Source organism: Aplidium turbinatum, chromosome 1 (genome assembly GCF_918807975.1).
Source record: "Aplidium turbinatum chromosome 1, kaAplTurb1.1, whole genome shotgun sequence".
NCBI lineage: Eukaryota > Metazoa > Chordata > Ascidiacea > Aplousobranchia > Polyclinidae > Aplidium > Aplidium turbinatum.
In genome coordinates, this window is record NC_137472.1 from 50466826 (window position 1) to 50490713 (window position 23888).

General features: G+C 39.2%; 1 protein-coding gene across 1 annotated transcript; it reads right to left on the minus strand.

Annotated features, from left to right (window-relative positions):
• Nucleotides 1-18350: 18350 nt before the first annotated feature.
• On the minus strand, nucleotides 18351-20843 carry LOC145766789 (zinc finger MYM-type protein 1-like). The gene has a single exon (XM_082578498.1). The coding sequence runs from the start codon at nucleotides 20841-20843 to the stop codon at nucleotides 18351-18353; it is 2493 nt and encodes an 830-aa protein (XP_082434624.1).
• Between the last annotated feature and the right edge of the window lie 3045 nt (nucleotides 20844-23888).

Sequence of the window (23888 nt, forward strand, 5' to 3'; positions counted from 1 at the left end):
ATATTTCGACACAGTTGGTTTTTGATTTTGTCTTTGTGTCGTTTCATGAACGAATAGGCCCACTCTTCGCCTGGTAAATTATCTTTGAATTTAGGCACTGCTGTGCCTTGTTTGTCCAACAGTCTTTTTACGGTCATGCGAAGCAGACACATGAAGAAGATGTTGAACGATGGATTCCTTAGTTTCAAAGGGTAAAGCAGTTTGCCCACCTGGCGTTCGTCTCCGTTCTATAGATTGAAGCTGCTTGATATAACGCTGAAAAACTGATCTTGTCATGCTGTATTTGGCACATACAGATTTTGGTGAAGCACCAGCAATATGTTCGAGAGCAAGTCTTTTAGGTGCAGACAGTTAGGCGCCGGTCAAATAGGCGTGCACACTGTGGCGTCTGGATATTTAGGTGCGGAGCACTGTGGCGCCCGTTCATTTAGGTGCTATTCGTAGAAAAGTCTGCAGATTGTATCAGCTTGGCAGGTAGGGCGATGCTGTTCACGCAAAATGTTATATTGAACAGAAAAATATGTTGTTTTGTTAATGCGCGTGCATTTATTTGTTGTTAGTCATGGCTTCAATGAGTGAAGCTGCTTTAGCTGGCAATGCTTTTCACACAAAATGTTGTATTGAACAGAAAAAAATGTCATGGCTTCGGTGAGTGAAGCTGCTTAAACCAGCAATGCTTTTCACACAAAATCTTATTGAACAGAAAAATATATTGTTTTTTTTAATGGGCGTGTTCGGCATTTATTTGTTGTTAGTCCAGGTTTGCGTTGGCGAAAGCTTTATCAATAAATTATTCAAGTTTCCAAACATGACTGAGTTCGCTTTTAGTTATATAAGTCAAATAATAACTACACTAAACATCAGTAAAAAATATGCCGTAGCCTATATTCAAGCGAGTGGTGGGCTTGAGTGAAGAGTAACTTAGTTTTCCATCAAAACCCCAACTAGGTTTTGCCAAAGCTGAGCTGATACAATCTGAAGACTTTACTAGAAGTAGCATCTAAATGAACGGGCGCCACAGTGCTCCGCACCTAAGTATTCTGACGCCACAGTGTGCGCGCCTATTTGACCAGCGCCTAACTGTCTGCGCCTAATAGACGTGGACCCATATGTTCAGCATGCATTTTTTTAAACAAATCTTCGGAGGTTTTATTCTAGGACCGTGCTCCTCGTTTTGGTTTGTAGGTTCGCGGCATGACAGCACTCAGCTTAAAAACATAAAATATTGTCACTAGCAACCCTATTCAAGAAATACAAATACATACAATAAAAAAAAAGTCATCGATTAGCTGCCATATTACGATACTGTGTCCCATAAAAATCAATTATATGATATGCCTTAGCCACCCCATTCTTAACCATGAGAACTAATCTAAATTTTAAATTACGATTTTTCAAAAAAAAAGTTTTGTGCCTCATATGATGATTAAATGAAGATATTTAACTTTTACCCAACTTTGAAAATGTAATAGAACAGAGTGCACTTACCAAAGTTTGGCGATATCAGTTAGAATCCGTCAAACTCCAAAATTGATGTCACTTTTCAAATAGACTTCACTCACCGAAGGAAAATATCCACAATTTTTTTTTTACTAAGTTATACTCTACTGGTCTACCACAACGTCAGTTTCCTATAATAACTTGAAAAATCTACAACTTTGAAAGAAAAAAGACGTTAGCACACGTTAAAGTACCTCAAAACATTTTCCTGGGATGCTGCCTTTGTCACACCAGGATGCCTGAGTCACCCCGGTTTACGGTATCGGAAAACTTCACTCTGTCAATCTCGGTGACCGGCTCTGTGTTAAAAGCATCTACAAGTATAATATCAAAGGCTCTGTAAGGCCAAAGATAAAAATTTAAAACCAAACCAAACAAACCAGCTTGAATGTATTACACAACAAGGAAGTAGAAAAACTATCATGATTGGTAAAGTAAGACTTCAACAAACAATTTTATTTTGTGCACAACTTATCCAGCAGTACAGAAACAATATGCCCGCATTATAGAGCCAGTTGCATGCTTCACACAAATCCATATACAGTGGGGAATGTCCTTAACTCGTTGTGATGGAGTACACTTTGACTTGAACAAACAGTATTTGCCCCACCGAAAGAAGTAAACCTGTTTTATCCACTCACTTTCTAAATACTCATAAGCCTTAGTTGAGGTAGTGGGCAAAAATTCCATTATTTCAGCTTCTTGAATAAGGCCACTGAGGTACTGCAGCACTTTCTGCTATCCACACATCATCAGGAAGAACAAGTGGATTGACAATTGTATCCCCGTTTGAAAGGTTTAAAATGTCAGTGTATTCTTTGTCTAATTGAGGCGATGAATTTTGCTTATCTGTCGAAGGCTCCACTTTCATAACTTGGGCAGAATGTTGATCCTTGGTCTTTTTGCTAACAATTAAACCATAACTTTTGCAAAAATCCTGCAAATTGTCTACTTTCCAAGTGGATAAAACTTGCAAGTCATGTATATGATGTTTGTCTTCATTCATAACTGAATATTATTGAGATAGTGTTATTAACAGCTAAAACGTATGATAAGATGATGAAGTGATCAAAAAGTATATATCATATATATCACAAAATATCATATGTTATAAATATTTTTATGGGAAAGCAATACTTTTCAAATATCAGTGCTATTGATTAGCTGTAGCAGTGATAGTAGTAATCTTTTAGTGCACAGTACGGTACAAGGTTTGTGTCATCGCAAAATTTCGATGGTGGTTAATCATAATTTCCTGAAAAAACGAATAGCTTGACTCATAAACCATGCAAAACCAAAAGAATCACATAATTTTCCTCAAAGCACCATTTTAAAGCTTCAGTGAATCTATCAAAACCTTCTTGGTGGATAATACAATGAAGGTTTGTGAGCTGCTTTTATCGTACTTTTTTGAGACAAATTCTGAAAATCTTGCCACAAAGCCTTGTGTGTTACCCATTTTGCATGTGCTCCAACTGTGAAAATACCACGAAGATTTTTTAAGTCTAATCCATTGCGAATGGAAGCATTCTTAACAGCCACAAATATGTCTCCACCACGGGTGCGAGAAGAGAGTGTTTCCATTGAAAGAAGCTTTTCGCAGAGTCCTTAATGTCAGTCGATTCATTGATAGCCAGTGAAAACAAAGTGAATTGTATTACGCGAGAGAGCAATTGAAGAATAGTCGGTTTCCTTACCAGGATGAATGCACTTAACAACGTCTATGAGACATCGCTTAACGAGTTCTCCATCCGAATAAGGCATTCCCGCCACACCAAGATGATATGTGACTTTATAAGAAGCTTCTCAGCGATTATTGTTCGACTGAATGAAAGTGGGCATGCAAGATGTCTGCTGTCACACACTTCTCTTCAAATTTTGAACACAGATTTCCTCAACTCACCTTCCAATTGTACGTAATTATGTGACATATGACGACGAAAATGCTGCTTTGCATTATCTGCTTTGACAGTTTTAACTACTTGACTGCACATTAGACACATCATAGTATGCGATGGAGTCTCAATCATGAAACAATCAACTCCCATTTGGAATTGAATAGCATTTTCTCCTCTGCTACTGTTTTCTTTTTTATAGCCTAGCCTACAAAAACTTATGATGAAAATGTTTTTCAAGCTTTAAAATTTGAAATATTATTAGACAGTTAAGAAGCATTTATATCTTTGAGAATTGTTGAAAACAAATTTTTGACAGATTCGATCCACATTTAGTTCATCCAAAAAGTCTTGGTGACTATGACATACAGCAATAGAATTTAGTCAGGTAGCTGTCATCGTGCTTTGTTGCCATGTCTTCAACCGCCGTAATTTGCTGAAGCTTCTTTCTCCTTCCGCAGAAAAGTGGCCATTAACTAATTAGCAGCCTTGCAAGATTTTCCACACTGATGTACAAATCTTTCACAACAAGTTTCAGCCCCATTAATCTATTTTTTGCATCCCATACGTGTGTGATGGGGACAAATTTTTGAAGAAAGTGACTTAAATTTTGACCCAAAACTTTTACTAGCCATATTCTTCTAAAGCTGTAATAGAGCTGTCTTGGATTATACCAAACAAAACTTCCTCAAGCATTTGGTATTTTCAGTGCCTTCACCAGTAAAGCGATAGGTAAGACCTTGAACCAAATTGTCGATGCATATATAATTGTATATAACTGTCTTCTATAGTGCTCTTCTGTGGCATCATGAGAAATATCTTGTTGGCAGCACCTTCTCGAAGTTTGGATTTTTGTCCAACCGATGTCTTCAACTTGCTGCTGGAATTCAATGTAAAGATCCAAGTTTTGCTTTGCAACAAGCCAGTTAATTTTTCGATTGGTTGAAACAACACTTTGCAAACTTGCAATGCAAAGTGTGTGTTGCCTTGTAATAAGTGAGAAAGGAGTCCTATCGCTTTGATGTTGTTAAATTCTTGAAGGGGACGCATCAGTGCTTTATAATTAGACAAAACAAAAGATATAGCTGGTACCGTAAGATGGGGTGGATAGGAACAATTTGGAGGTATTTTGTAATGCTGTTTTGAAATTACCGACTTAACCAATACCACAATAGTTCCAAAATGTGTACATCAACACTAGGTATACGTGTAACAACCAGATTAGTTGGAAAGTAACTACGTTTAGAAAGCAGAGACAAATAAGTGATGTTCCTATTCACCCCACACTTCGGGGTGAAAAGGAACGCTTTTGCTTTTTAAGTATTTGTTCCTATAAAACCCAACTGATGTTGCTAAAATAAACATGCTTCGACTTGTGGCTCATAATCTACAATATGACAACCGCATGTGGGAGTTGTGGAGCAACTAATGCACACATAATTGCATTTAAACGAAGTTTTATTGTTACTCAAGAAATAAGTCCATGCAGTCAATCAATCAATATCAGAGTTCAAAATCCCCAAACGGAATCGAGTTCTGGTACAGCGAATATGCCCCTTTTCCTGACCAGTGGAGGTGCAATTTTCCTTTTGACATCTGAAAAAGGATAAACGAGGATGTCTTCGTCTTTCGGCCACTTCCAATGGAAGCCGCTTTTTACCATAGATTTAATTAAGCAGCCTTCGCTTTCCACAGCTATGATCTGGCCAGGAAAAACCTCCCCTTCATAATTAAAAATTACATAATCTCCTGCCGCATTTATCTCAACAATATCATCCTCCTCAAAATCGTCCACTTCTGTTGATTCGGTGTTAATACAAGTTTGTGCCGGTGACACACCTTGATCAGAACATGAAGGAACATCGGCCGTTCCTACACTTCTTCCGGGTTCCACAGTTAGCCGTTTCCGTTTTTGAGCTTTGTGTTGCGCATTAGCTTTGTAACGCATTCCTTCCAATACTGAAATTAAGGTATCATCCACTGCAGAAAACGAATCTCCATCATTTGGTTCGGTACCGGTGCTGCGATGTGGAAGTGAGGAAAGAGCCCTGTCTTCATTTAAAGGATAAATTCCACACTTTTCAAAACCAGACTTCAGATTTGACGCAGCATTGTTATACACATCGTTGTGCAACGTATTTAGGAGGGAAGGGAATGAATCTTTAGAAAGGCCAGCCGAACCTTTGCAGTTGCGCTTTTCTTTCTCCAGTATTTTCCTCCAGGAACGTTTAAGAGGCCGAAAAAAGGAAACATCAAGAGGTTGGAGGATGTGGGTGGAATTTGGTGGCAAGAATGCAAACGCAATGTAGTTTTCTTCGCACTGTTTTATGACTTCAGCAGACAAGTGAGAACTTAAGTTGTCTCCGATCATTATTTTTTTCCCTTCCAGATTTTTCAGATACGGAAGCGCAATGCTCACAAACCAGTCCTCAAAGGTTTGCATTTCGAACCATCCTGAACTAGAGCGATTATATCGAGCACCGGATGGCCCTCCAACTGTCCACGATTCATACAAATGAACTGCTTTGTAGCAAACGTATGGCGGAAGCAAAGTGCCGTCTGCACAGCCAGCGTACATTATCGATATTGATGATTTGCTATGATCCATGATTCTTTCTGGATATTTGATGCCTCGCTTAGTGATGACCTTTTTTCTCCCTGGGTCATTGCTTAAGTTGGTCTCATCGTAATTCACGATGTTGGCTGGTGGAATGCCAGCAATCGACACTGCAAGATTAGAAAAATATGTCTTGACAATGGCAGGCGACAACGATGCTCTTGAAGGCTTTATGTTTTGACAAATCCGATAAGACACAATCTCACGATTTCTTTTAACAAATGAATTGGCCCAATCTTTGCTTGGCAAATTGTTTTTGAAACGTGGAATAGAAACACCACGTCTGTCTAGATGTCCTTTTACCATGAATCTGATGTCGAAGTTGTCCAAAGGAAAGCCCCATGTAGCACACGTAGCTACTCTTTGTGCCATATATGTCTCCAACTCTTGATCTAAGGCAGTTTGCCCCCCTTGAGTCTTCATTTTGGGATTGTTGGCACTTCTGCAAAGGACTGCAATCGGAATCCCATATTTTTTTGAGCATGAGCGAAAGGACATTCCACGACGGTGATCTGCCAGAGCTTGATTAATTGCTTCTGGAGTATGTTTCTTGTATGTTTTTCCTCGAGGATCCGATTTATATGTTCGTGGCATGTTCTTTTGGCGTGTTCCTATTCTCCCCGAAAATTTCGAAAATTTGTCTGAAAAAAATGAAATCCATGAGCACAAAATTTTGTTAGGATTTTAATTGAAAATTACCATGAAGCGTAAACTACTTACTATGGCCGAGGTCTTTGGCAATATGAAAGTTCTCCACCTCTGTTCAACGTCGTCAGGGAATAGAAGTTTTTCACGGTTGCAAAAAACACTCCAAAAAGTTTCAAGAAAAAATCTCTGCTCAGCAGTAAGTCTGTCGAAGTACAGATCAAACACTTATGCTATCCTACACTCTATATAATGCCTAACCAAAATAACATGCGAGCCTGCAAAAATATATAAACAGATATAAGGAAATATGCAAAATATTCTAAGTCTAAAATTTGTTCCTATTCACCCCCATGTTCCTATTCCCCCGTTTTACGGTACACGTGTCAACCACCTTGTTTGGCATAGCGGATGCAAACTGTGATCAGACTCTACCCTACCTGCACGGCCAATTTGAACTTGCTTGACTGGTTCTGAAAATTACTCAGCTCTTGGACAATTCCAATATCATCATGTAATTCCCTGTTGCATTCAGAAGTGATTGCAGCCTGGCCTACTAAATTGCAACAATGACTACCACATTGTACTGTACGTACAAAGTCAATGGTTGCAATGTGGCTATTTTGCTTCGACAACTATTCATGGCACCTTGTATGTTAGCGTAGCCGGTCGTTTGGTCGGCAGTCATTTGGTCGACAGGACGTTTGGTTGACAAGACATTTGGTCGACAAGACATTTGGTCGACAAGACATTTGGTCGACAGGACAGACATTTGGTTGAACGAAATTTTTTGTAATGAACAAAACATTTTGTTATGAACGATACATACAATACAATACATCAATACCTTCTACTTATACATAATCACAAGTTGTGCGCGACGGCACGTAAGTAAGCAACATGGTCATTATACACATCAATGTTAGCAACAATGTTTTTCAGTCCGTAGTTAACGATCTTGTAACGTTTATTTACGGGAACAGGGCGGCTACTAGCTGCTACAGACATTTGGTTGAACAAATTTTTTTTAATGAACAAAACATCTGCGCTAATGCTTCTTTATTCGGTAGAGAACCTGCAGCGACAAGCGGAAAATTCTGTGTACAGTTCTGCACTAATGTACTGGTGGCTTCTTCGGAGTTCACGGCTCATTCTTTTATGGCAGTAGGCCTAATCGTTTTTAGAGCGGCGGCACGGCTAGGGTCGCCTCCATGTGTATGTTGAGATGGTCCATTGCAGATTACGTGGCCAACTGTCGTCGTCCTGCCGGAACATATGTTTCGCTCCTTGCACTTCCTGTACACTTTCTCATCACGTATTCTGTCAATCGAATACACAAAACCATCGAAAATTAGCTTTTGCCCACCTCTTTTGCTTGTAGCGAATTCCATTTCAGACACTATTTAAAGATTGAACTTGTTAATATGCCGAATCCCAGCTGAATACATCACAAATAATCTCTGATATACAATCACCAGTAGTTTCATGTGCTTTGTAAAACCCAATAAAGTCTTCTTGTGGAATAAGTTGGTCATCGACACATCGAATGCACAAAGATATTTGCTCTTTACCCTGATTGTCTTTTGTCCCATCCACTGAAATGGAAAATATCTTTGATAGAGATGATATTTTCTTGCATAATTATGTTTCTTACTACTGTATATTGTTGGACATAATTTGTAAAAGTTCATTTTGAATTTTTGAGCAAGTAAAGGTATATGTTTGGTTGAACCAATTCTGCAGATCAGGTTTGTCTTGAAGTCTTAGTTTTAAAGGTTGATTGAAGTTCCCGTTATCTTTGTTGTGCCCAAGCAATGCCAAGCCCTGTCTTGACAGGTATTTAATTGTTGAAATTATAAGACAAAGGCACTCCACGGCCTACTAGAACACGGCCAAATATGTAGCTATTTGAGGAAATTTCTAAGAGTCTGAATTGTTACAATTATAGCTATGACAAACCTGTGAACTTCCCGTTTCCAGAAGTAAGTAAAATAAGCAATATTTGTACCTAGACATATGTTTGGCTTGTTTAACCGGAGATTAGGTATGTATGTTAAGCACAACCTATGCAATAACAATGTAAAATATGTAAGATTTTCCAACTGCAACCTGGAGGTAGTATTGTTTGGTGTGTCGCTTTGGTGAAATTGCATGTTCCATTCAAAATATGAAGGATTTTTTGTGAATTCTATGTTGTAAGCGGTTCATTTGATGTGCTAATTTAAATTTTAGTTCGTTTTGTTTTCCACCAAGTTTAATTTTGCAAGTAAAATGTGGCTATTGGCAAAAAATCCTGCTATACAAAAAACCTAACGACTGTATGATGAGACTACCTCCAGGATGTAGTTGGAAAATTTTACATATTTTACATTATTATTGCATAAGTTGTGCTTAACATACATATCTAATTTCTGAAAAAACAAGCCAAAAATATGTCTAGATGCAAATATTGCTCATTTTACTTACTTTTGGAAATGGGAAGATGATAGGTTTGTCATAGCTATGATTGCAACAATTCAGACTCTTAGAAATTTCCTCAAATAGCAACATATTTGGCCGTGTTCTAGTAGGCCGTGGGCACTCTTTGCTGCGTTGAAGTTGCTGTTCCTTTTGGTCAACAAGTTGGGCTCAGATAGGTTCAGATTTGCGTAACACAATCTGAGTCTTTGCGAAGTGGTGAGTAGATTAAGATTCATGGGCTTGAAATTTCTTTGTTGCCTTGTGCCATTTCTAAAAGCCAGTTTCTAGAAAAGTTGGTTCACTAAATTTGGCAAGGGATAAGTATTTTCTTGCATGTGCAGTCCAGTAGCACAGTCGAAGGTTATGACTGCACTTTTTTGTGGCTGGTAGTGCAACCATTTTGCATTGCTCACTCCCCCCCCCCTGGATAGAACCCATGATAAATGCCATATTTTTTAAGTGTTGGAATGAACCTTTGAAACCGTTTCATATCCAACAGCCTGTTGGGTCATTCCATATTAAATCACCACAAATTTTTGGGATTTGTAACCAAAAATTTTAAAATATCTAAAATAAAAAAAATAAAAAAACAGTTGTGGCATTAAAACCATACTTCTCCAACTCCATTGATACGCACCGACTTAGTGTTTGGGACAGCAACATTCATTTTAGAAAAAGAAGTCAAGTAAACGTGACTATTTGATATTCTTGGCAAATATCGCAACTCTCGATTCATGTCAGTAATGGCCACTTCTTTGAAATGATCTCTCAAGATCAATTCTCCATTGGGGGTATTGCATCAATTGTGTTCCTCCAACTCGGCTTGCATATAAACAATTTCTTGCTGTTTTTATAAGATGGGGCTGATCAATTATTAAATAAATAAACCTATCTTCTTTGAACAGTGAATGGATTTTTTACTTTTTCAGAACCAGATCCCAAAATTTCCAAACACTTTTGATTGTTTGCGCTACCCTCACAAACAATTTCCAACACTTTCAAATTGCAATGTGTCTCCAAGCTGTCTACAGCTCCCCAAACAATGATCACTAAATGATGACATTTAGCTGTGTTTGTTGAATAAAAGGCCAGAGACCGACTGATATTTCCTGCAAAACTTTTAACATAAACCACCAGCATATAATTGGCTACATCTAAATTGGTTGATAAATTTGATCCATAATACTCTGTAAAACCTATGATTTTCTCGGTTTCCGGTTTGAATACTAAATTAGATTGTACTTTCATTTCATCAAACGTTTATATAAACGTAGCCTATTTCTCAAAATCTTTGCATGGTTCACTTTGATTTTTTAATGCATCCAAAATATGATTGTTGAATGTCCCGGTTTGATTTTGATGCATATGACGATAATCAAATAAAGTACGTTTTGATGGCAAGCGCAAAACTCCACAAAGTTGATCTTATGCAGAGAAACTTTTTAACTGCAGGTTGAGTGCAAATCGGATAATCTTAGGAAGATATTTTGTTTTACAATTATTTTTATTAACTTCAAGTTGAGTTTCAAAAAATATTTTTTGAAAATCCGTCAACATTCCATTTTTCCCTGCTGCACTGCAAATTGTAGGTATGTCGTTATCCAAACTACCCACTAGTAGGGTGTAACACTCCGACCAACTTACTTGTTGGCTAGTTATTGTGGTTTGCGAAATGACCTAACTTGATCAAGGGAAAAAAATTTTGGGAAAAAAAATATTGTTTAAGCAGGCCACGCTCCCCGTTTTTGTCGTAAAATCTCCATTACCCCTCAATTTTCTATATCTCGTATCCTGGTGGAGATAGAGAGCTGATTTTGGCGCCAAAAGATGCAGAATACCAAAGTTTCTATCCGACTTAAAAACATGCTATAGCCCTAAAACCTTTACTTCTTTCTATAATGGAGAAAAACTGTTTTGAGAGTAAAATCTGTCATTTTTGAAACAAAATGCTTGTATTTCAGATCTTGGCTTGCACGATTGTCATTCAGTCATTAAACATAACCTTTAAATCAAACTTGTAAGCTGTATAAGAACAGTGATGTTTTATTCAATAATGGGGCATGAAACAATCAACACAAAACTATACAATACATGCTAGGGTGTGACAGCCGCCCCATGATTTTTAAAACTTGGTTTCACAGAGCCTACCTTTTTTTTGGTGGTGAGGTTTTACCTGTATAAGATTCCTGTAAAGTTTCAAAAAAATTGGTCAAGGTTTAGAGGTGGCCCGTGGCCACTAAAGTTTTTGGGGGTGCGGGATGCATTTTTAGGGGCGTTTTTGCTATATCTCAGCTCGTAGACATGATAGAAGGTCATGCTATAGCTCAATCGATGCAGTATAGGCAAGTTTATATCAAACTTGTGAACAAATGTTCAGTCTAAAATGTTTAGTTTTTGAGTTATTTGAGAAAAACCTGTTTTTTGCATATTTGTGAGAAAAATGTTCTTAGCACGTTTTCTTCTTGGGTTAAAACACATGGAAAATCAATGAAATGATGAATTCACATGTTTAGTTAATGTTAAACAAAATCACAAAATACATTTGATAGCAAGGAACAGCGATGATAAAAATCACAATGTAAGAAACCAACACCGAGATGGATGTAAGTATTGTTTACGCTGATTGGGCATAGAATTTCTGCTGTTCTCAACTACTTGAAGAATATTTTGAAATGAAACTTCTGTCTTAGTAGCGTCTATAAAGTCTTGGCACAGTTTGACACCCCTTTCTGCTGCATCATTAACAACACAAAGATTTGAAACCCGTTTCTTTGCTTCACAGTAGCTGCCGTTCTGGCACCAATCGACAACACCAACACTTAAAAAGGTTGTGTCAATCCTCAAGATTCTGAAGAAGCTCTAAGATTCTTCTCCAACAAAGGAGCTCAAGTCATCTGTTGGTTTTGTAGCAACGGAAGGAAAGGAGGGTTTGCCAAAATCACTTCCTTCTCTTTTCAAAGAATGTCCAGGATTTTCAAAGCTTGTCAGCTTTTGAACAATTTTCTGCTTTGTCCCGTCAGACACACTGCTATCGAAAAGGGTAAGGGGGATAAGTTCTTCACTAAGATATCACATGTGCCCCTTTAGAGCTTTAAGAGCTGCTTTGGCCATACTGCTTTCGATTTATTCATACTCGTTGACGTTGATAAGTTCTAGGTGCGTTGCAAGGAGCAGAAGTTGACACAAAAGTGGTTAGCCACCATGGCACATAGGAATATACAACAAGCTGAACAAATTTTTGGATTTTCTTTAGCTGTTGCTTTGAACATATAAAACCTGCAGGAAGATCTCTAGTAATAACTTTAGTGAGAAGAACGATCTTGATGCAGTATAAAATCTTGGCCATCCATCTGGCGTGGTGACAAGCACCCGGATGTAGAAAACCTCCAAAGGTCTCAGCTCCCTCACCAAGATGCAAAAGCACTAGTTTGACTAGCTCCTCATAATCATCCATCACAAATCCCTGTGCTAGGGCTTCATAGCAGATCTTCACAATCATCCCCTTCTTGATCCTCATATCTGCTGGCCATCGCTCTGATGGTAAGATGGACTCGCCTAGTCAAGCCTGAAGACAACATCCAGTTTGGGACACTTCTATCAAAGCTCAATAAAAAACATCAGTGAAGTCCTCCAATTAGGCAGACTGAGATGGCTTGGTCTCGTTGAGCGCAGCTCAAGCTGGATCTCACAGGTCAGCTGTGTTAACATCGCAGCACAGCGGGGTCAAGGTAGACCAAAACTTTCTTGGGAAGAACTTGTAAAACATGACCTTGTAGCCCTGAACATGAACTCTGTCAACCCAATAAATGAGGTGTGGAGAGGAAGACTTTGCTCTCGACAGACAGGCCACACCCTTGACATGAGGATTAATTCATGGCCTGTATAATCAAAATTGGTTGATGATGATGATCTTTAAACTGTGACATAGCATGTAATATAAATTAGCACTTACCACCATAAAAATTGCCTTAACAGTAAACACAATGTTAGTGTTCAGTTTCTATGCTTCTAACAAAACAAAACATGAGGTAACTTAGGTTTAAACTTTGAAGAGTTACAGCTTCTGCACTTCTCCAGGTATTCCTAAGAAGAAAAAAAAGTGAAAATGATAAAATATTCAATTCATATGTAACAATTTTTCACAAAATTTGTGCAAAAAACGGGTTTTTCTTAAATAACTCAAAACTAAACATTTTAGGCAAATAGTTTCTTCACAAGTCTAATACAAATTTGCTTATTCTGCATCGATTGAGCTATAAAACGACCTTCTATCATGTCTAGGAGCCGAGATATAGCAAAAGCACCCCTAAAAATGTCGGCAGCAATGTCGAGTCGGCAGTCGGCAGCAATGGCGAGTGGTTAGCGCGTTGGGCTCACAGTCGAAAGCCTGCATGTTCGACTCCAGTCACCCGCACTTGCTGTTGTTTCTCTAGGCAAGAAACTTTACGATAATTGCCTCTACCCAGTGATCGATTTCGAGTAATGGGTAGTACCAAATTTAAGTCATAAGTAAAGTAGACAACCGGAAACAGACATTGCCGTCGGCTGCAGCGTGGGTCAGGTGTACGTCGGAAGGCGTACACCGATGCATAGCGCTCAAGTCCGCTTTCCCGCAATGCAGGATAAAGATAAACAAACAAACAAACAAAAAATACATCGCTCACCCCCCAAAAACTTTAGTGGCCACGGGCCACCTCTAAACCTTGACCAATTTTTTTGAAACTTTACAGGAATCTTATACAGGTAAAACCTCACCACCAAAAAAAAGGTAGGCAAATTCTAAAAAGGTCCGGGCGGCTGTCACACCCTAATACATGCTAGACAAACTACATTGTCCTGTTAATTTCTCATTGCGAATAATATGCATTGTTAACGTAACTCTTTGTCTTTATGTCAACATCACTTGTGTCACGGATCTTTTGGCTATTAATTGTTTCCTTCACGTGGCCTATCAATCGCTCACAATAAGTATTGTTGTTTCGAAACACTTCCCAATCATCCTTACTCCCTGCTGTCAGACATGGTGAAATGCAGAAGTTGCTTCCATAAATGCCGCCAGCGGACGGTTTGACCACAATAGAGCTTTGGTGTCTGCTTTTTTTGCTGTTGAAATCCTAGATACATCAATGTTGGCATGCAGTGCACCCAGCGCAGCTGTCTTTGGGTTCAGCCATTTCTCACTGTGGTCAATAAGCATTTCTTTGCTGGCTCAGAAGCATTACAATGCTTTCATGAAGCTTCTCATTTTTTGTTGGAGTTGATGATGTTGAAGCAATTTTCTCTTCACTGCCACTCATACACTTAATTCACTGGATGATGACTTTGGCATTTCCTCTTCAGAAGATGTCTCTAATTCATTACTGTTACTTACTAGTAAAATCAAACTCATCACTACCGTGTTTATGGCAAGTTCTGAGAGTTCTGTCTTGCATTTGCTTCAAATTTTTGCGACTGACAGCCACATCAACACCACCAATCACCATGTTACGTTCTGATCGCTGATCTAAAAGAAATTTTAGCTCTTTTGGATGAACTCTTGAAGACATTGGACAAGAGCAAATAAATTTGTTCTCCAATGGTCTGTACAGGGGATATCTTTTTCATTGATGGTACTGTCAAATGCGAATTTGCATTTACACGAGCAAATGTCAAATAGCTCATGAGCCTACATTGTTTTTCAAAACTGGCAATTTTTTGCAAGTAGCTTGGAGATGCGAGTCTCTTTCTTGGTTGTGCCTTCAAACTAGAAATAAGATTTAAACTGCTTTTGATCTTTTCTTTAATTCTTTGAGATGATAACAAGACACTTTCTAAGTTTGCAAAAACCCAAGTTTGGCGAATGTCTTCTTCTACAAGACTCGCAACATCAGAGACAGTAGGCTTAAAATTGGGATCTTTTCCAGGTTTTAACTCATGCTGCCTCCAAAAATATCCTAATTACATGATGGAGTGTTGGCAAACAGCATAATTTTGTAAGCTTTTACATTACAGATACATTGCTCAGAATACTCTGACGTGACATTTATTGTGTAATAGCTTTTTATTATAACCTCTAACCTGTAAATAAAGGATGCAACCTACATTTAAGTAATGTTGAAAGAGCTTCTATCACAGACATATTGCTGAGTATATTTTGACGTGATATTTAACGCCAGCAGTTTTAAAACCTGAGGTAATTACTTAACCAGCTTAAAAGCATTATTTTGGTGACCTGGGGAAAATTCATTATTCGACTTCTTACATCTTTGTAATCAGTTTTGAGATAATCATCATAAAATTTTGTGTACCAGTGCACAGTGCTGTATATTGGTGAAGGAAACTTGTAAAATTATACTGATTCAATTCTGTGAAAAAGTTTGAGAACAACAATACTGTCTTCTGTTCAATGACTACTAGTTATACAGTTGTGAGTTTGAATAAAGGCTATATGTAATAGCTTAATGACATTGATCTGAGCCATGATCTGAAATACAAGCATTTGGTTACGAAAGATGCAAATTTTACTGTCAAAAACAGTTATTTTCAATTATAGAAAAAACTAAAGGGTTTAGGGCTATGGTACATTCATAAGTTGGATATAAACTTTTATATTCTGCATCTTTTGGTGGCAAAATTAGCTCTCTACCTCCATCGCGGGATGAGATATAGCAAATAGTGGGGTTATTGGGGTTTCGCCACAAAAGTGGGGAGCGTGGCCTGCTTAAATGATTTTTTTTTTCAAAAATTTTTTCCCCCTTGATCAAGTTAGGTCATTTTGCAAACCACAATAACTAGCCAGCAGCAATTTGTAAAAAAAAGTGTGTAAAGTGTTACACCCTACCCACTAGTAGTGTGAGTCTACTAAAGCTTCTGCAGCCATTCGCTCCCATTCTATATCTTTAACTTGTTTTCTTTGATCTTTAACTGTCGTAATAAGCCTTTCTTTCGAACATAACGGAAGAGGTGCTTTTGCTTTTACACTTAACTGTAAAGTAGAAAGTGTTGCAATTGGCTTTACTCCCTTGGCCATGAGCTGCATGCACATAGCACAAGGACTTCCGCAATCAGCATACCCCAAGCAATTGTTTGATCTAAAGTTTGTTAGATATTTTGGGTAGCATGAATTCCACAGATCTTGATTTTCGTCAGCTTTGTGATATACAATGCAATTAGTGCCAATGACCGGCTTTGTTGTAACACCGGGACACATTTTTGCAGGAAGTGCTTCTAATTCTGTGATTAGGGCACCAAGCTTGTTACAGAACATTGTGTCCTGACTGTCCTCAGACAATTTCAAATGAAAGTTAGACACAATAAATTTGTATTGTAATGTTGAGATATTTACAATAAAAGCAAGGTCATTCTTTTGAATTGAAATATAATCTGTATTCTGTATGTTCTTGGAATTGCCATCGAATTCGTTTTATCCTGTTAAAAGATTTCTTGACTTCTCCTATGTTTTCATTTATTGATAGTGTAATTCGGTCTCGGACCAGTATTGGACGCATAGTGGATGCAGCCGGCTTATTACCAGTTCTCTGTGGCAAATTCAAGCATGGGACGGCACCAAACTTCAAAGATTTACTGCTACTTTTGGCATTTATTATTACGTCTTCTGCATTAAAATGTTTCTCACAAATTCCAGCATTTCCTTTGTGAAGAACTTGTTTAATATTATCTCTTGGATCACGTTCATCTCTGTACTTCAGTATGACTTTCTTCAAAACTTCATTATGCCACTCTTTGTACTTCCCTTTCGCATAAACATTGACAGTAAATATAGAAAAACTTTTACTTCTATCCGTGTGACACTGAGGGATTGAACAATTCGAAGCTGGCATAATCTAATAAATAACTGCAAATAAATAGTATGATAACATTCCTGAAATTATAAAACAAATATGAATGATTATAACAACAGAATTCATAACTGTAAAATACACCACAATTCATAACCTAATCTTGCAAATGGCGATAAGAACTACCATGCCCATGACTAAGTATTTTGCCAGTTAGTTTAAAAACTGAAACTCTTGCTAAACCTGCTTGCTGCTTACTACACATACTCTCAAAATGAACAGTAAATCCAAAAGGGCTAATCTGCTAGGTTTGTTGCCGACTGGTCAATAGTACATAACTTAGCTTGATAACAATTAAGTTATCTACCATATTTAATTTGCCAATAGACGAATTATAATGCAAGCTCTACAAAACTGAATGGAAATCATCAGATTCCATGGAACTTCCTAACTAAACCTGTAAACCTCTGTGTAAACTGCTTGAAATTATCACGTTTTGCAGTTTGCGAGCATCGAGAGCTGCCGCTTGAACCCTATCCAGTCAACCGTGACTGCTTTTCAACATCGCCGCCTGAGCGTACGCAGATTCTATTGCCTATCTCTTGTATTTATATCTCTGCTTTGACTAAAATGTTTAATATCTTTCTTAATAATTGTCACATCGGGCCCAAATTTGGTATACTACCATTTTGAACCCTGAAGAATTCAAAAATGATGGTTTAAAAATTCTGCAACAACCCTTGAATTTGTGTTTCAAAACTTGCTTCCAGATTTTCTGATACATCGACTTCCGCACTGAATATTTCAGGGTGCCCAAGTGGCCAACTTGCAAAACGGTCTCAAATTGTTCATTAGAAGTTCTACTTATAATAGCAATAAAAAATCATAACCCGAAGAATATCATGCAACATCAAACATGCCAACACCCAACAGTAACAAACATCTATTTAACTACAGAATGTTATTCATTTATCAAATTTCAATGTGATCAAATTCAATTCTTCTTGGGAATGGTATAGCTGCGACTATAACCGGATGTGCTTGGTGGTGTAGTAATTTTGCAAAGAATGTGAGATTCCGGCACCCAGCAAACATCATCTCGTACCGGCCAGTGGAGTCTGGTTGCAGGTCCGTGTGGGCAGGGCCGGATTAAGACGAAACTGGGCCTGATGCTGCAGCGCAAAAACAGACCTATTTTTTCTAGGCATTGGCACATATGCATTCGACACTCTGACCAAAGAGCCTTTATTGCTTTCGACGCAGTCAGCCAAATTTTAATGAACATGAATAATAATAACGACGTGTTATCGTAAAAACTCGAGAGTAACATCAGGCTATGTAACACCAACACAATTCAATACCAATATTGCCTGAAAAGCGGAGTTAATGAAGAAAAGGCTAATCCAGATCAACTTAACGTTGGCATATTGTCAATGCTGCGCTAGTGCTGCTTACTTATACTACTGTTTTTCGAGCCTTAGCAAGCGCGAAATCTTCGATCATGTCAGTGCAGTCAAGGCTGCTCAGCACCTCATGTTCAATGCTCATAAGCGCCAGCATGTTTAGCCTTTCCTCCCTCATCGAGGACCGCAGCTCTCCTTTGACTATTCCCAGTTTTGAGAAGCTCCGCTCGCCGGAGGCATTAGACACCATCAAGCACAGATAGATGCGCAAAGCAATCTCGACGTTTGGAAATGTTTGAGAAAGGTTCAACGACGACAAAAGCTTGTACATGGTAAGCTCTGCTGACTCGTTCACACTCACCGATTTCTGGGTGTGCATAAATGCAGCAAACTGTATGAGCTCAGCCACCAGCGTGTCTTCCAAGTCATCTGGATACGAGGAAACGAGATTTTGAGCTTTATTCTCGATCTGCTTTATGCTCAATGACGTTAGCTCCGAAAGAAATCCGAATGTTGTAGATATATCCTCATACGCCTTCATTCGCTTTTCCAGTTCAGCTAACAGTCTGTCGATCATGACCAGATATATATGGGTTTTGAATGTTTCCCTAGGGGTGAGGTTTTCTTCGTTTGCAGCTCCTTCATCAGGCATTCGCTTACGGCCTCGACGTTCTTCAGCCTTGTATTCGCCGTGAGGAACCTTTTCGATCGCCATCTGCTCATACACGTCAAATCTGTCCCGTGCAAATTGAATCGTGTCGACCAGTGATGCCAATAAACTAGTTGCCGTATTCAGACTGACTGTAGGGTCTTGGAGGCTAATGCTCGTACTGTTGAGACGGCATAGGATATCGTTCCAGGCAGTCGCCATAACTGCTGTCTCAAGTTCGTCCATCCTGCGCGAAAATCCGTCGGCCTGGTTTCTCGTATCGGCCTTCTGCTCCTTATCTGCCGCAAGCTCATCCAGGACTTCTTGAATGCTCTTCCACCCTTCTACTAGCGCTTTGACAGCATCTGCACGTTCACACCATCGGGTTCCAGACAAACCTTTGAGCGTTAATGTGCAGCGATTCTTCAGTTTCTGCCAGCGATATGTCGATTCAGACAGGAAAACGTATAGTCCATTGACAAAATGAAAAAACCTGGTACAGCCAGCGCAGCTATTAACAGCCTGGTCTCCTACCAGGTTTAAACTGTGGTTGCAGCATGGAATAAAAGCAGCATATTTACATTCTCGCTTCACAATTGCCTGGACACCGTTGTACCGTCCTGACATGTTTGACGCATTGTCATACGACTGGCCTCTGCAGTTAGTAACATCCAAGCCATTTTCCTTCAGAAAGTTCAGAAGTATGCTAGCCATGTGCGTAGCGGTGTGTCTCATCATAGGCAAGAATGTCAGGAACCGTTCAACTGGACCCAACGGCAGAACATATCGAATAACAATCGTTAGCTGGTCGAGGTGTGATACGTCAGGTGTAGAGTCAATCGAGACAGAGAAATACTTCGCCTTCTTGGCTTCTTTCAAGATGGTGTCCTGCACCTTTTGTCCCATGAGCTGCACCAGCTCCTCGCAAATTGTGGATGACAAATAAGAAATGTGACCTTTCCCGCGGTTCGCATATTTTCTAATATGGCTAGCCAGCAGAGTATCGTACTCCGCCAACAACTCAATGATGCCAAGGTAGTTACCATTATGAGGGGAACCTATGATCTCATCCGCGCCCCTTATAGCAAGGCCACGCTTAGCTAGGAATATCAGAACGTCGATGAGCCGCTTTACAATCTGGCGCCAGTAACACCGCTCTTCCTCGACCTGTTTAGCGGCTAGGTAGTCAACACGACCGGCCTCCCTCTGTCGGCTCGCAAAAGACAACATAGCCTTGCGATGACCATCGCTGCTTTCATGCATTTTTATTCTGGATTCGCCTGACCTCCAATTGTCGAAACCGCCGGATACGAACTTGGTTGCTTGAACAGCATTACCACCGAACAACTTGCATGCAAAGCAGAACACCTTCCCGGTCGAAGGCGAGTAGCACAACCATTGTCTATAGGATTTTTCACCATTGAGCGGATGCGTACGCACGAAGAAGGTCTTAGTGCATCGACGTTGGAATGATTCACCTAGGTATTGTCTGGCGCTCTCTTCAAACATCGATTCAGTGTGTTGGCAGTGTTTTGAACCTTTCTTGGCCCAATATTCTCGAGTGTCAGCGTTGATTTTACCCCACTGTCCTAAATCATTGGTGATATCCTCCAGCGTTTGCGCCAGTGCTTCGCCAGTGATAGCGTCTCCTTTCACCTCTGCTCTCTCCGCTGAACTTTCCCGCTCTTTATCCTCTCTTTCCTCATCAGGTTCATCTTGCTTGGCCTGGTCTTCAGGAGCGCTCGAATTCGCAATCGCATCCGACGCAGGCAATTGAGACGAAGCTGCTCGCATTCCAAAGTATGAACTCAGTTTTGGAATTTCGCCAGAAGCTTTTCTTGTTCTGCTGCTTCTTTTCTTTTTCGCTTTATCCCATCCACTGAGTTGAGACGCCATAGCAAGCGTGCACAAAACGCAGCTAAATTTGTAAATTGTGGAACCGTAAAATTTATCGCATTAACTTGAAATCTTCCGTTACAATAAACACAACGCCGTATATTTAGCCTACGTCACAGTGCAAAAAAAAAACATTAGCAATTGTCTTAGAATTAAGGCAGTCGCTAGCGTCCAAGTGAACCCCAATGCTTTCCATCATTTTTTGTTATAAACTGACACTGGTTTCCATCATTTTTTGTTGTGAACCGGCAGTTGTTTGCACGGTGTTAGCTTGTGAACCGGCAATGAAACAACATTGAACTCAACAATAATGATTGCTAACTCTTTTCCCAACCATAATGAGTACTAATCTTACTGCCTTAACCTAATCTATTCCTAAGGCTTAGCCCAGGGGCGTGCAACTGTTTATCGCAATGGGCCACAGCGTACAATTATAATGATGCTGAGGGCCAGTCTATCGAATAACACGGGGGGTCTGGGGGGCCTCCCCCAAAAAATTTTGAAAACACTTCCAATTTGGTGCGCTCTGAGAGCATTTCCAAAACAACATCTTCGGACTTTCCCAGTCCGAGGATAAAGACTCAATCAATCAATCAAACTGGGACTAGTCTAGAATGTTGGCTGCTTTTTTAGACTGAGCACAAAAACTTATTGTCAATGTCATCTGTAAGCATTTAAGACATGCATTGGACTGGTGCACTAGTAAAGAGCAAATAATTAGCCTATAAATTAAGCTAGCCCATTCTTGAAGAACACAAGTATATTTGCTCTGAACTTGTGATGTCAGTCTATTGACTCAAAGAATTTAAAAAACACTTGTGCTGTTTCAGTACTGGTTAGTTAATGTACCCTTTGGAATTGCATGTTTTATTGTTGAATCTATGTTTTTTTTGGTAAGAGAACCAGCTTTATTTTCAGCGTACTCAGTAGCCTATAGTTACAAGCACAAAATCACTCATGTGTAGAGGCTGTATTCCTTTCGCCTGAAACCAAAAGCAGCCGCTATGAGATACGCATTGACTAGGGTTACCATATTTGAAAAAGCAAAATTCCGGACAGTGCATGACTATTTCATGAGACCATATATGCGCTACCGAACTATTAGCCATTAAAATTAGTCAAGGATTCTATATCAAAATTTCACTAGGCTTCCTCTATGACATTTCAAGTAAATCTCTGATTATATGTGCGAAATCGCCTGCTTTTATAGTCTGTTGGAATGTTCTAGTAATTTTCGCAGCATGTGATCTATATCTAACCAATTCTGATTCAGCACAACGGTCAATAAGTTCAAGAAAGTTCCAAAGCTCCATAAAGTTCTAAGTGGTAAACATCATTGATAAATCAAACGCTCTGTTACATCATAATTTCGTACAACCTCGTAGTAAAAAAAATGGCAGTGTTGCACAGTACGATTGCAGATGCAGTAAAATGAGCTGGCTGAGCGAATTTTCTAGAAAAAAAATTTCTAATTCTCCCAAAACGCCCATCATAAAATTCCGGACATTTGAGCATTTTTTAAAATTCCTTCCGGACGCAAAATTTAACACTAAATTCCGGACATGTCCGGAATTTTCCGGACGGTATGGCAACCCTAGCATTGACGTCACTGGGAAAGCAACTTTAACCATAACACCATAGATATCTTACATATAGATATGCAACTCAGTGGTGCGTAACGATGTTTGAAGGCTAACAGCGTAGCTATGGCTGTATGTATTGACTTTAAACTTGGCACAGCAAAACAACTTTATTTTTAATATATTTTTTTGGTTTTTGTTTAAATAAAACTTTCTTTGTTTTCAAGTTGACGTATGGATTGCTTGTGATGACGTCACATTCTCGTTCCGCATGGACTGCTTTATGGAGATTCTGGCGATTGAAAACAAATCACAGTCACAGAGGGTACCTCTAAATACCCCTTGTCAGGCATTGTAGGCATTGTCAGGCATTATCGGCTTTTTGGGGGTTGTGGAGCATTTTCAGGGGTTGTCGAACATTTTCAGGGGTTTCAGGTATTGTAAAGTAGGCTAACTACTTTCAGGCATTGTTGGGAATTTCTAGGCAATGTGTAGGATTTCCAGGCATTGTCGATCATTATTAGTGGTTGACAGGCTTGTGAGGCATTGTCAAGGCCGGATTAAGGGTTTATGGGGCCCTGGGCTGAGCTGAAGGTGGGGGCCCTTATCAAGTGACATTTTTCGCTAAAAGGTTATCGATCAATGACGCTAAAAGCATTTCTCAGCAGCTGGGGGTTCCGCCTCCAAACCCCGAGTTGTGTGTATTGTGTAGTTGGTACTGTGCCTTTGCTGCGATTGAGATCGAAAAAAGCGATTAAACAGGAGCATTATTTTTAGAACAACAAAATGACATAATTCGTTTAATGCTGACTTTGGAGGGGCACAAACTCTCAAACTTACCTGAGCGACGCCACTATTCTCTAAGTACGCCACTGTTCTCTAGTTGTCTTTTTGAAAGCAAAACCTGGTTAATTTTCAACAGTATTTCTTCGGAAAAGATTCGTTTTCTGGTTGAAAAGCAAATTTAGCAATGACAATGAACTTTTAGTGCTTGGTGTCGAATACTTAAACACAAAACTGTTGAGATACAGAGCAATCAAAGCATGTTTAATCGTTTCACAAAAATTGTTTTTGTCCGCAACTTTATGTATGAACTATAAATTGTTTGTCAGCTTCACACGATAAAAACAGAATCATGTTCATAGGAGTACAAACCAAAAAAGAAACAGCAAACTGGTAGGCGGTACCCGTACTGTAGTCATTTTGTTTGCTGCCCTAGAAAATTGTTCATATCAACTCAAAATGGACGCTTTCTTGCTTTTCTCGTGGCAAAATCGCTGATCAATTCTTCAAAATGCAATGAATCCAAAATATCGTGTTCAATGCTTAGAAGCGAAAGATTCGAAACTCGCTCTTGCCGGGAAGAACTTCGAACTCCGTTTTTGATTCTCTTTAATTTTGAAAAAGATCTTCCTCCACTGCAGTTGGAGACCATCATACAAAAAGAAATTGAATAACTGGGGGC